At 60.5% G+C, this 13,879-nt stretch overlaps 1 protein-coding gene across 3 annotated transcripts in view; it reads left to right on the top strand.

Moving 5' to 3' along the window:
- The first annotated feature begins 7,218 nt into the window (after positions 1–7,218).
- LOC105700614 (protein groucho) overlaps positions 7,219–13,879 on the top strand; it is a 59,247-nt gene continuing 52,586 nt past the window's right edge. For all 3 annotated transcript variants that reach the window (XM_012426632.2, XM_012426630.2, XM_012426631.2), the window contains exon 1: positions 7,219–7,769. In XM_012426632.2, coding sequence (XP_012282055.1) covers positions 7,707–7,769 — 63 coding nt within the window. In that variant the 5' untranslated portion in view covers positions 7,219–7,706. The remainder of the gene's footprint in view (positions 7,770–13,879) is intronic.

The raw sequence follows: 13,879 nt of genomic DNA, 5'->3' as shown, positions 1-13,879 counted from the left end.
CCACCGATTTTAACGAACAGAGGTCCCTCGAGGTATAGAGGCCGTTTCGGGCCCCGATGGCGCGCTTTACGAGCCTTACAAGGACCCTCGGATCTTTTTACGCACGGGGACTGTCCTTCCAGGGAGAGGTCCCCTTACCTCGAAGCCCTATTAAAGCCTCGCAGGGACTTAGGGCCCCGATTACCGATTCGCGTAATACGTAATCCGGTTGATTTTATCGACCGGCTAAACCATTTTCAGCCTCGTCGGACGGTAGGTCGTTCGGTTTACGAGCCATCACCGGCCGGGCTTTCTGAAAAAGGTTATGCCTCGTCCGCGGGGATAACCGCGGCTCTAGTCCCGGACTGGGACTTTTACGCGGCGTAAAACCCAATTATCTCTTAGATATCCGGGCCCCGCTCGCTGTCATTACGCCTATCGGAAAAACGGGATCGATCCGGAAAAACACCGGCGAGGAATTCATTCCAATCGTCGTAGGTCGGGTCCGCGCGCGGCCCGTCGCGCGAGTGCGAGAGAGACGGACCCATGCGTCGCCGTGTGAGTGGGACCGAGACGGAGGTAGGCGAGAGTGGGGTGGCCTGCCCATTGGCGGCGGACCTCCGTGTACCGGAATCGTCGTTACGTCCCCGTATCTAATTAGCCGACCGCGGAATTGAATTTCCAACGTGGCCGACTCGCCGATTCGCGTTCGCTGAAGCGGCCAATGGCGCGGCCGGACGGATAAGGAGTCCCGGGGAAGCGGCCGCAAGGCTACCCGTGTACCGGGCCCTAATTAACCGCCGGTAAAACATCATTAAGACCCGGCCCCGATGTGCCGACCTATCGCCGGCGAGATAGCCGGTAAGGACCCAGTGCTCGTTCCCCAGGGTCCCTATATGGGCTTAACTCCGGACACTCCGAGTGCTCGGTCGGGGACAAATTGTCGCCGGCAAGACCTGGTCGACCTGATGATCCCCTCGTCGCGACTCGTTCCACAGGTGACACGTCGTTAAGGAATGTCTACCGATATTTTCAGTGGAATTTATTTCGGTAGCCTCTTGTCTCCGCCACTCGTGTTCATTTTTTGTCGTTCACTTAATTAGCCTCGGTGATCCATTGCCAATATTTTAGATTACATTCCAAGGCCTGCTCGTTAAACACCGAGGGAAGCCACATGTTACCGGCTTGCGTTTTATCTTTTACTCCAGTTTTTTCATTTTTTTTTTTTTTTTGGATCGTGACTTTCCGCCGTTTATTTTCCGCCAACGCGCCCCGGGATGGGATATAAGCGTTTCATTTTTTTTTTTTTTTTTTCCGTTATGTTCATAGGTGGATACGAGTAACCGTCAAAGGCGTAGTCGAAGATTGATGGATGGTCGATCGGAGGCGGAGGCGAGGGGTCGCGCGCTAGGGACTCTGAAAAATGGCCCGGGAATAAATCTTCGCGGTAAGAGGGGAAATACCGGGTTCAATTATCCGGTTTACCTAGAATCAACAGTATCCCTCGGCGCCTCCGCGACCGTAGGTGCGCGAGCCTCGGCGGGGCCGTAATAAGATTTCGCTCATTTTGTTTACGGCGCGCTTCGCTTCCAGGTAGCGCGCCTCTAACGAGCGGGTTGTGCCGCTCCTCCTCGGAAAATGATTTAAAACCGACGAAACGGATGCGCCGTTCCCGGAAAAGGAGGAAAGAGAATACGACTTAACAGCCCTAGGCGGCCGATGAGCCTCGAAGGGCGGAGGGCCGCGAGGGGAGCGCTCGTACGGAGCTTTTTACGCGGAAGGGAAAGAAGCAGGGAAAAACCGGGGAAGAAAAAAAGCCGAGAAGGGAGGACGGAGAGGAAGCACCGGGAGCCGCGTTTACCGGCACGCTGCAGCTCTAGGTGGAGGTGCGAATTCCGGGAATCGGCCTCCAGGAGGTGTCACCCGATACGTCCTGTGACCGTAGATCCCCGTTGACCTGGGGGAACAGGGGCCAGTCTGTCTTTTTTACGGCCCAAGACCCGCGTACCAACTGTCCCGAACGGTTCCCCATGGGAGGGCTAAGGATCTGCGAGAATCCCCAAGAATTTGTCAATACTTATTTCTAAAAATTCAGACAAATTTTCAATGCTAGGTGGGAAGGCAAAAGAAATTTGTGATACGGGGCGAATAAAAAATGTATGTCACGGGTGGGAGAAAAAATGTATCCCGTATGGATTGGGTACCTACACCTTACGGCGAGGTAATCGAATACTTTCCACGGCGGCCGAGTATTCCGGGTGGCAAATAAATTAGCACGGTAGCGGCGTGGCGATATTAAAATAACGAGCACCGGGGTTCTCGGAAGGATAAAATATTAACCACGCCTCGGCGCACTTTTCGCCAAGGACTTTCCTATCTCGACGCGAAAGGGGCTACTCGCGGCCGGAGTTTATCGACATCGAGCGGGTGCCGTTCCACCTCGAGGAGCATAAAGCAAGGCGAATGGATCTCTTTTGGAGCATTTAATTCCGTGGCTGCCCGAGGGGGGTCGAGGGAGGCCAAAGGGACGCCGAAAGGGACCCCCGGCACCCTGCACTCGACAGGGATTACCAAAAACTGCGATACGAGCTTAAGGGTGCTCCGCTCCCCGAGGACGGGGCCGCGTTAACCCCTTCCTCGGATGATGAATGAATTCCTCTCGTTCGCCATCGGCTTCTCCCCCTGGAGTCGGCCCAAGGGGTCGAACCCCCGAGTCCGGGATATCGCTGAGTATACAACGATTCCTTCATTTTCCACGTTTCCCCGATCTCCACATCTTCTCGTTTCCATCTAACCCCCAAAAATGGGATTCCCCGAGATCTGGTTAATTGATACGAAAATTAGTATTCCTTTAAATGCAACGGAAGAGGCCCTCGAGGGAGGTCGTCCCGAACCCCGGGTGTCGGGACCGTGGAGAATCACCCTCCGGTGTCGCGCCCTGGCGCATTAGGGCCCACTTAGCGAAAGGGCAAACCTAGGGGTACTCGAGGGTGCTGGGAGACAGTTTCGTGGAGGAGGGTGGTCGTCCTTGCACCCCTCGCAGGCCGAGCGGACCCGCCACCGGGGCGCGTACCTAATCTGCCGGGTCGGGGCGCCCTGGAGGGGCCGGATTTATTTAAGGGCGTGTATTCAGCGCGGAGATACAATGCCGGAACGGCAGGGTGGCACTAAGGGTGGGTTTCGCGCGGGCTTTATGGCCGACATCTGCGGCCAGCCTTGGCCCCCCGGCGTGACGAAACGTCGAATGCCGAGGGCGAGGGCAGGTTCGACCCGTGGAGTGTGGACTCTACGTGGAGTGCGGATTGCCGGGGGCGCCGGATGCGGCGGTGGCCGGTCGGGTAACTACCCAGGGCCGAGGCAAATCGACCGTTGAAAACTTCCAGGGGCCGAGTAATTCTATTAGCGATAAGGCCGCACCCTTCCGCACGTACTCGACACATGCACGGATTGATTCCTGGAGTCGGTCCTCCATTTGTAGGGATGCTGGAGGTCTTCCCGACCCTATGCATTATCGACAACGCAGGAATTCGTAACGATCGATGACGATCTTCCTGGTTCCACGCGTTCTGGAATTCTTCCGGTAGATCACGAGGGAGAAAATATCCGAAGTCCGTCGAATGATGAATTTTTTACCCGGCGCATTTAATTCCCGCTTAACGATCGCCGCGGCCGTTTCGGAGGAGTGTCCATCGGCGCCTCGATAGGCGTGACTCTTTTCTTTCTCCGCAGCTTCCGAACGGCCTCGAGGTGCTCGAATCGTTTGCGGCCGAAAGTGTTAAGCGGCAATAATTTTCCCGAGAAAGCTGTCCGCAGAGATATCGCCGGCGTCCTTAGCTCTCGAGGCCGGTCTTTTATTTTGGAGATCGGTCGTGTGTATAACGCGGAGGATCGCGCCGCTCGTTCGTACGGGGAGGCGAGGCTAATGTTTGCGGTCGGATCTCATTAATTTATCCCGAGGGGGAAAAAGGACGAGAGTCGCGTCTCCCTCTCTCTCGCTCCCTCGGTAGGTGCGCCTCGTCCGCCTCCTGGGGTCTTGGGGGCCTCCATAAATATTTCAGCGTGTTCCTGGCAAGAGTGACCCACTACCGGTATTAAGCGAAGCCGCACCACGGGTACGAGCTCCGGGGAGCACAGGTGGAGAGAGGAGGATTATCCCTGCCGGAGGGAAACTTATCCCGGGAAAGGAGGGAGCCGGCTGCTCCTGGAAACTGGAGCCTCGAGCCGATTTCCCGAGGATCGACCGATTTGTCACCCGGCGGAACATCCAAGGAACGCCCTGACCGAAGTCGCGATGGTTCGCCCCTCCTTTCGTAACATCCCCGGCTTTTTCTAATCCCCTATAAATCCCCCCTGAAACTCCGAAACGGCAAATAATTCTGCATATTTAAACCGAGGTAATCATTCAAATAATTTCACGAGACATTCTCGATGGACGCGAAGAATGGATCTACGACTGGCGGGCCTCGATTTGCATGGGCGAAAATTTTTCCAGAATTTTCCGGGAAAGAGGGACTCACCGGTAGGATTGTCTCAGGTAGGAGATCCCGCGGAATAGGCAGAAGCACCGAGGGGGGATTATCACCCAAAGGGGGTGATTCGGTCCCGAAAAGGAGACGGAAGGAGCGACACGGTCCGTTACGTTCGTGGATAAGCGTTTCGCCGAGGGCAACGATCGGACGTTTGCCTCGCGATCCCCTCGAAGGAGATAAAAACGGGGCGGCGGGAAGGGACGGAAAGAAGGGCGAGTCGATTCGGCTTTGGATCGGGCGATTTGTCGCGCGGCGAGCGTGAGCGTCAAAGAGGCGCTCGTAATTTCGGTATAAACGCGCTGGTCGGCCAAAGCCGCCGGCCATTTGTCACGCTCGTCGCGTTACTTCCAGATCGCATTTGTAAACCGCGACACGGCAGCGGAATGCCCGGATCTCCGTCACGGTTGTCTCCCTCGAGCGGCTTCCGCGAGCCCGGGTGCCGGTCGGGTGCCGGTCCGGTGGCGGTCCGGTGCCGGTCGGCTGCCGGTCTTTCCCCCCAGGAATTTCGGTCACGCGGGTACCTGCGCGCAGCACTCGATTTTTCCTCCAAGTCCTGGACCGCTTTCCCGGAGTCCGGCGGGTCGTAGCCGGTAAATCGGATAGTTCCGTTTCCCGGGTTCTATCGGGGGCTATATCTCCACGCGAGAATAACGTCCCGACACCCGGTCCTCGGGAATCTGGCCGTAAAGGGAACGAGAAGGGGGGTGCGGCGAGGTCGGCCGGAGTCTTATCGAAACCGCGGCGGAAGTAGCCGAGCACTCGGTCCTCTCGGCGGTCGGCAAAGTCTCCACCGGTTGAGAGCATCAGCGCGGTTAGCCGCCAACCGCACCGACCGGTTCCCCGCTCCCCCCTTGCCCCTCGCCAAGGCCTCGTTCGGTCGCGTTCCCCCCCGTGGCGCTACGCATGCGTCCGTCCTTCTCGCTCTCGCCCGCCTTCCCTCGCGCGTCGCGCCTCTCTCTCCCGCCACGGCTCGCCGCCTCATCGCGTCTCTCTCCTTCCGGCACCCCGTTCGCCGTCTCGCGGCCGGCGCCTTTCCTTTTCTCTCCCCCGACGGGGAGCGCCGAGCGGCGAGGACACGTATCTACCGGGGAACACGGGCGAACACGCAAACCGGCTGCGGCGCGGCAGCTCTCCGCGTAACCGCAGCCGACCGAGCGCGACCGACAGCTTCGCCAACACTCCCCGACGCGAGCTCTCGCGGCCCTCTCGCCCGCATGGCCGCGTCTTTGCTCGTCCCGCCGAGAAATAGGGCAAAAAGCCGGCGAAAACCCGGCAAAAACTTACCGGGAGGAAGGGACTCGCTCTCGCACCGTCTCGCATCGTCGCGGCCGCGTCGACGCGCCGCCATCTTGGGCGACGCGATCACGGGGGGGGGCGGCCATCTTGATTCGGCGGAGGCGCTTCCGCGAAGCGTGACAACGGGCTTTTCTAATCCTCCTCGGATTAAGGGCCGGCCCGGGAGAGGGCCCAGGTAATGGGATCGACGTTTCGTTATGTTACTTTTCCATTCTCATCCCCGTTCCCGGCCTTCCGTGTCTCGGGTTCGCGGGATCGGCAGGGATCCCTCGCCCTCGGCTCCGCGCGAGCCCCCGGCCCCGTGTTTTTCCCCGTGTAGCCCCCTATTTTTCATGTTTCGCTGCGGCTTCGCGTAGCACCTTTATTCCGAGAGGGTCTCCGCCCGTACCGGGCTCTCTCGACGCGGTCCGCGCGGACTCGACGAGCGCCCGTCCCCAACTGCGGGAGAAAGTCGGGCCGCGATTGGCCGAGCGCGGGCGCCCGCTAGGCCGGCCGGCGAGCGCGCCCTCCGATTGGCCAAGGCGGGTCGAGTCGCGCTCCCATTGGCCCAGGCGGCCCCGGTCCGCGCGGACTTCCTTTACGAGCGGCGCACGATAGCGGCAATCAAGTAGGAAACTGCTCGGGACTGTGTGCAGCGGCGCGATATTCGCGTAGAGCCACCCTTACCCCTTACTCTCCGGCGCGCATGGAGAGGCGGAAAACGCGCACACAGCCGCGCGGGCCGCTTCTCGCGCGCACACTCGGCCGCGCCGAGGAGCGCGTACGTGCACGGCGCAGCGCCCCCGCGCCCCCCTCGCCCTGGCCACGGGTAAGAGGGCTGGGAAAACGGGTGGAGGCGCGCCATATTTGTGGTGGTGCGGGAAGCGAGGGAAATCACGAGTGGAGCGAGGGCGAAGGAGGGGGGGCGAGTTTATGCGGACATCCGTGTCAGCCCGGTGACGGCCATTTTGCGAAAAACTTTCGATTTGTTTGCGCCGAGCGCCGCCAGTGGAGGGGAGGGTCGCCGGCATCACCGGCCGGGGGAGAGGAGAGGGAAGAGAGGAACGTACGCGCGACTCCCGATGCCCGATCGAGACTCTCCAGGCGGATGCGTCGGATGCGCATCCGACGAGCGGAATCCCCCGAGAAGGAGACTCGGTGGAAACGGACTCGAGTGCCGGGGGCGCGTCCGCGTCGTCGATTTTTCCCTCGACCTCTCGCTTTTTAATACCTAACCTCGCCGAGCTCTAAAGGAGCCATCGCGCGTCGGTTAATACGCGCGCGAGCGCTGCCGGCCGCGCGGGAGCGAGAGAGAGGGAGCCGAGTCGGCGGAGAGGAGGCGGCGAAGGGGCGCGCGCCGGGTGGGGCGGCCGATGGAGGGAACGGCTCTGCCTACCCCCACCACCGCGCCGGCCGTCAGTCGCGTCGAGGCCGCCGCAGAGGAGAGGTCGCTTTCGCTCCGCTTCTCCCGGCCACCGCACGCCGTTCGGACCGAGCCGCCGCGTCGACTCGGGGGCCCCGCGCCACCGGTGACGTCACCGGCTTTCTCGCGAGTGACTTCGCGCGCGAGTATTATATAGCCGCCCCGACGGGCCGGCGTCGTCGCCCGACCCAGTGCGACGACTTCAGTGCTTCGTTCGAGAACCGCGCGTCCTCTCGGTGGCCAGTGCCCGCGACTTTACCGACCGAGGACGTGCGCGCCCTTTGTTCGCGCGCCCACCGGGCCCCGTCCCGAGCCGCGCATGGCGCGCCACGCCGAGCGGCTCACGCTCCGCGTCCCGACCCGCGCCTGCCCGGCGAAGCCGCGCTGAGATATCGCCCACGGACCGGACGCCGCTTGCTCGTGATATGCCGCGCTCCTGAGGGCGCCTCAAGGACTCGCCCTCGCGTCGGGCCAGGAAGGGCAACCCTCTGCCAGCCGAGATGTACCCTAGCGCCGGGATTAACGCCGCCGCCGTCGCCGCGGCCGCAGCTGCCAGGCACCCGGTGAGTAGTCTTTCCCTTTCCCGGAGACGAGGTCGAGGTCACGTGTCCGATACTCGGCACGCACGTGCTCGGGATATGCGGGTGGGGGAGGGCGTTTCGGCCTCCCCCTTCCCACGGCTCGCTAATGACTCGCCCGAAAACGGGTAATTATTAATAGCGAATCGATGCACCGGCCGTAACCGGTGCCTTTTTATCGCGCGCACTTTGGAGGTTATGTCGCATCCGTCGGGTCGCGTTGCCGATTAACGGGCGATTTATCGCGAAAGATCGGGCAATTTGCCCCGTAATTTCGGAGGAACTCTCCCACGGCGAGTCGTTCGCCAACAATGAGCGCTGCCCGCGGTATCTGGGTTAACTCGGCGCGGAAAACGGAGCCGCGCGAGCGCGCCGATTTCGTCAGACTTCGCGGAGCCCGCTCAACCGTGAACGCGACGCCGGCGTGTCCTTTGCTTTTTATATCCGCTCGACCTAGCACCGCGTCGCCGAGGTGCGAGCCGGGGAATTCCAACGGTCCGCTTTCCAAGTAGCCGACCTCGCCACCGATACGGCCCCGGGCACCGAGACGGCGCGGAAAACCGACGGCCGAGTCGCGCGGGTGCCGTTCGATGGCCCGACGCCCGTAGACGCCTTCAGATGTCGAAGAGAGACCCAATCTCGTATCTCGAATATTTTCCCAGGGAGAGGAAGGGAGAGAAGTAACGAGAATCCCGCCAAGTGGAAGAAATTCGGCATAAATCCCGCCGTAAATTCCGCAAGGCCGCGTGAGAGGCCTCGAGCGCCGCCCGGCAGGAAGAATCTCGGTCATTGATATATCCGGCGGTGATTCCGCGCCGGAGCACCTACCCTTAGGAGGTGCCACCTCGTTGGAGCGCTTCCCCTCCGTTTGGCCCCGAGGTCGTTCCTTCCCGCGCCAATTCGGCCGGAAGAAATGGCGGACCGTTGACGAGATCTTTATACGTACACGCACACAGGGGCGATGCGTTCTGCCTCCGGTCACGCGTGTAAGATTTAATGAATAGAGTGCGGCTCGAGGAAAGAGAGAGAGAGAGAGTGAGCGCGAAGAGGGCGGCGGGGAGCCTTTTCCCGGGGGTAACCTCCTTAACGATCCGCCATTTTTCTCTCACCCTTACGTCGAAAGGACGATCCTCGTGCCGAGAGCGATCCCCGGCGGATAAATAATGCGACGGCGCCCCCTCCCACCTCCCCTCACCTTTTCCAACCCTCGTCCCCCCGGGCGCCCCGTAAACGCGCCACACCGGATGTGGCGCGGCGATATTGTAGCACGTGGAGAGTGCTGAAAGGGGTTGCCGCGAATCGAGGCGCGGAGGGGACGCTCGACAATGCTCCCGATGGCACGGCGCTTCTGCCGGGAGGGAGGGTCGGGGGACGCCCCTCGGAAACGCCAGTACGCGCGCGTTGGTCGGCGCGCGAGCACGCGTGCACGCGCTGCGCTGGTTCCGGCGGGATTGCGGGCTCTCACTTGCTCCCATGCGCGCGTTAGGTGGTGCCATTACCGGTAGCCGGGGCTTAAGAGCGCCCCGCACCGGCCACCGCTTCCGTAAATATTGATATTTTTAATCCGCCGGACCGCTTAGAAAACCGCGCCGGGCGTCGCGCTTAACGAGCGGGGCAAATAGGCGCACACGTGCGCCGCCGCTACCGAATGGACCCCGGACCCTGGCGGCGGCTCCCATTCCTAGTGGGTAATGTCTTACCTTCGTCTTCTCCGCTTTCCTTTTTCTTTAGGGTCTCTTTCGCGAGAGAGAGAGAGAGATGGATGGTGGCTGTACCGGTGACGGTATACACGGCATCTTTGTTATCTTTATTATCGTTAACGGTTAAGCTGCCTTTAGATCGTTGTCTCGAAGATCGAAGATTAGGAGCGGGCCGATTCCGCGCCGATCGGCCGCTTCGCCGAAATCGTTCGCGGTCCCGTCCCCGTGGGCCGTTCCGCCGGAGGATTTCACGAGCTAGCCGCGTTTCCCCGGCGGCCTCGCTGCGTCCTCGTCGCGCCCCCCGCTTCCCGCCTCGGTCCGTCACTCTCACTCCCTCTGGGTGCCCCGCGGCGCGCAGTTCTTCGGCGGCAGCGCGTTGCACGGGGCCGTGGAGAGGACGGCAATAAAAGGACATCCACCCGAGGATCCGTACTTCCGGTAGCGCTTCAATGTCCGCCGGAGCGCGTCCGAGAGGGGACGGGCAGGGGGGGGGGGAGGAACAGAGAAGTCCTTGTCTCTCGGTCGGGTCGAGATTTTGACGCCTCGTAAATTCGGCGAATTCTCTCCTTTCTCTCTCTGTCTCTCCGCTCCTCTCTTTTCTTCCTCCCTTTCTCTCTTTCTCTCGACGGGCGTCGAAGTACATCGTGTCTCGCTCGATGTATTCTATTTTTCTTCGACTCACCGGGGGTATCGCGCCCTCCCCTTTCTCCGCCGCTTTCTCGCTCTATCGCCGCTTTTCACCCGTTCACCCGTCCTCTCGCCACTCGACTACCTACCCTTTAAACCGGGCCCCACAGCATTATCTCTCCCCGACGTGCACAAAGGGGGGTACAAAAAAAAATGTGCGTGGATTCGCCGGGTCTCCCGTTCTCTTCTTCGGAATTTTCGGAGTTACCGCCGAGTTCTTCCCGGCGACAAGTCGCGAGACCCTGACGAGCGGCGAACTACGTCGCCCGTTGGCCCACCTCGTTAGCGGTATTACCCTAAATGCTTTGACGTCCGACTTGTGATTATCGCGAAGAAGGCTACCGTCGGGACGCCCCGAGACGTCGGCCGTATCGGCGTCCGCGGGTTTCCACCCGTCGCGCTGGGTGTCACCGTTCCCGCCTTCGTCCTTCTTTTTCGCCTTCCTTCGGAAACCTAGTTTATTTCCAATCCCGTCGCAGGATCCCCCCCTCCGTTCCCCTCGCCGCAGGGTCAAGTGCGTCAGGATCGCTTCGTCTCGTTGGCGACGAGGACGCGGTTATTTAATTACGGGACGGGGGAGGTGCGAGGGGTGGACGGGCGCCTCGGCAGCGGAAAAGAGACGGAGCGTCTAGGGTCACGGCGAGGTGGTAGCTGGTTTTCCGGGGAGGACAGGGGCAGAGGGGGTCGCGCTCGGTCGCTCCTCGGCAGGTCTGCGAAGTTTCTCCTCGGAATTTTCCGCCCCCGAGCTAAGGACTCGCGGAGAGGTTGGGGGGGTCCTAAGTGGATCCGACAAAACGAATCAGCCCGACGATCTCTTCGCGGAAGTCGCGGGTAGGGGTGGCGGAAAAGAGGGGAAAAACACGGGGGAAGGAGAGGCAGGTGCGCGCGGTAGGTAAACCTGGACCGGGAACCCGGGATCGGTACGCTCCTCGGGATCGAGGAAATCCTTTTTCCCCGGCCGGGGAATAATTCCCGATCGGGGCTCCCTCGTTGCCTCGTTCTATCCCTATCTCTATTTTCTCCCTCTGTCTTTCTCTCGCCCGGTCTCCGTCCCCCGTTCCCGGGCCTCCCACAATGGAGACCGTGGAAACGAGCCCTCGAGCCCTCGACCGGTATTACCCGAGGCCGAGGGGTGGCCGTAAATTGGTCCACTAGAAGAGGACCCCGAGAGGGTCGAAGGCGGCCGTTTGCGCACTTTCTCTCTTTCGGCTCCCCCCCCCGTCCCTTTGTGCCCGCTGCCCCCGCCATTCCTGCCGGAGGCCCGGGCCCTCCCTCCTTCCCTCCGGGTCGCCGTTCCTCTCGCGGGCTGCGCGCCTTGCCAAAAAAATTATTTCTCCCGGGTCCACCCCCCTCCCTCATAGCGCACTTGTACCTTAGTCAACCTCTAAGAGGCCCACCAGCACTCGAGACGCGGCCGCCATTGTGGGTCCCGATTGTGTTTACGTCTGCATGCGCTCCCTGTGCCCGGAATGGGACACCGGGTCCCGCGGGTTCCCATCCCCCTCCCCCCGACCCTCGGGCTTCGCTTTAAATGGCTCTCGAATTACAACCCCCTTCGGGCTCTCTGCCCGCCACGAGGGCCGAGAACCCTCCGACACGGGTCGCGCTCTATCTAACTCTCTCTTTCTCTCTCTCTCTCGCGCCCGTCGTTTCACCTCATTGTTTATTTCGCCCGGGCGGAAGTTAATCCGATGATTCCCATACTCTCGCGACCCCCTCCCTCCCTCCCTCCTCGGGGTGCTTTCTCACCGGCTGACGCCGACCCCCGGGCCCCGCCGAGGGGCCGCTTTTAACGACCTCCTAACGTCGCTCTAACGACACCCTGTTCCCAACGGTCACGGTTGCGGCTCGTCCGCTCGATTTATCGATAACGCGCGGATTCAATTTTAGCCCCGGGGTTTGGCACGCAACGCGATATCTTCGACGCGGCCACCGCTATCGGGATTTATTCGTCGAGTCGCGCCGAGGGACTCGGGCGGGCACACCTGTACGGGTCTTCGGGGACCTGCTTACACGGTCGGTTAATTTTTCCGAGACCGCGGAAATTGACCGACCGACGCGTTTTCCCTCTCCGTCCCTCGGGGTTGCGCGCAATTTCCGGGGCGAGCGATCTTGGCGCGGCGCGATACTATTTACGAATTCCCGACCGGACGGCGCCCACGCCGACCTGGCCGGAAATAAACCTAGCGATGGTTTAATGTACTCGGTGGTTCGCCGAGTTCCCCCCTTTATCTTTTCCGTATCTTTCTTTCCCGGTATGATAAAATTCAAAATATTTGGTTTTTGTCATTTTTCATTTTTATTTTCCGTCGCTGTGCCACGTGGTTCGACCAGTTTCTGAATTATTCGAATTTGAGAAATTGGGAAGGGGGCGAGATTTTTTCGCCGCTCCGAGGCGTGGGCTCCCACGGGATCGCGAGTAAAAGTGATACTGACGAGTGATACGGCCGAGGATAATGGGCGGGGGGGGGGTCTCCCGCGAGGCGTCGGAAAAGGAGCGGTCGCGGTCGCTTTCCGGCTTTCGGTGGAGCTCGCCGCGGAATGGCACTAATTGGCATCGGGCCTGGCAGCCTGTCGTGTCGCCAGGCCCGCCGTCCGTCCTCCGCACCCGCGGCCGCACCCGCGGAGGACCCGCTCGGTAGCGGCGGAGGCGTCCGCCCCCTCGGGGGCCGCATTCCGCGACCGTTTTTCCGGTGGCTTTAATCGCTTCCGAGCTCTCGTCTCGGCTCCTACGGGCGACGTAATTCTTTCGAGAGTCCGGGATTATCGGTCATTCGTTATCCTTTATCCTTTATCTATTATCGATCACCTATCACCTGTTAGTGGTATCTACGTCGATCTGTGTACTGGCTGGATAGCCAATGCCCTCTTAGCGGAGTGGCGGTTTCGGGCAACTAATTACACCTCTTAGCAACGCCGGATGTAACTAATAGCACACCCTTTGCTCATGCGCCGGAAGCAGCATGAGCAAAGAATTTTCTTCCGGAGTATCGCACCCCACGTGGTCTTCGGCCGGCGCACGCGCGTAGGCGCGTCCCTCCGTGCCCGTTCGCCGGGCCCGTTGATTTACGCATGCGCGTGGGCGCCGCCGATTGCACCAATGCGCCAGCGAGAGCGGGTTCTGCGGGCCTTAGTGACGCGCCACGTCGCGCCGGAAGCGGATAGGTGCGGAGAGACGGCCACCTTTGTCTCTCCTCGGCCTCCCCGCGACCGGTGAGGCTCGATTCACGAACTCTACAAACGCTTAGGGGATATCTCAATGGCCTTCTTATCTACTCCGAGGAGTAACGACCGATCCTCCTCGGCTCGTGAATCAGTAAGTCGCTCTCGACGCCCGACGAAATAAAGGAGCCGTGCGAATTTTTTTTTTTTTTCTTCCACACCCACAAGATGAAGGAGCGGTCGAATATATATATTTTTTTCGTCTACCTAAAGTGGCCGCACGCGTAATAAAAAATCGTGACGATTTGAAATCGGTGCGATTGCAAGTCAAATTTTTCGTTTTCTAGAGTGCATAAGTCATTCGAGGGGGGGATAAATCTGTACAAATTTGGTTTTTACATGTTTATCGGCGGTGATTGATCGTTACTCGTGGTTACCTTTGTTCTAGGTGTAGTCGGGCTCGATGTGGAGCGGAATTGGATTCCGTTCCGGTTTCGGACGGAGGCGTCAAGTCGGTCCCGCTTTCCGCGGCCCGGGGGGAGGTCG

This window comes from Orussus abietinus, unplaced genomic scaffold (genome assembly GCF_000612105.2).
Source record: "Orussus abietinus isolate OABI.00-Male unplaced genomic scaffold, Oabi_2.0 scaffold2, whole genome shotgun sequence".
NCBI lineage: Eukaryota > Metazoa > Arthropoda > Insecta > Hymenoptera > Orussidae > Orussus > Orussus abietinus.
The sequence above is the reverse complement of the archived record's forward strand: the minus strand, read 5'-3'. Positions and strand labels throughout refer to the sequence as shown.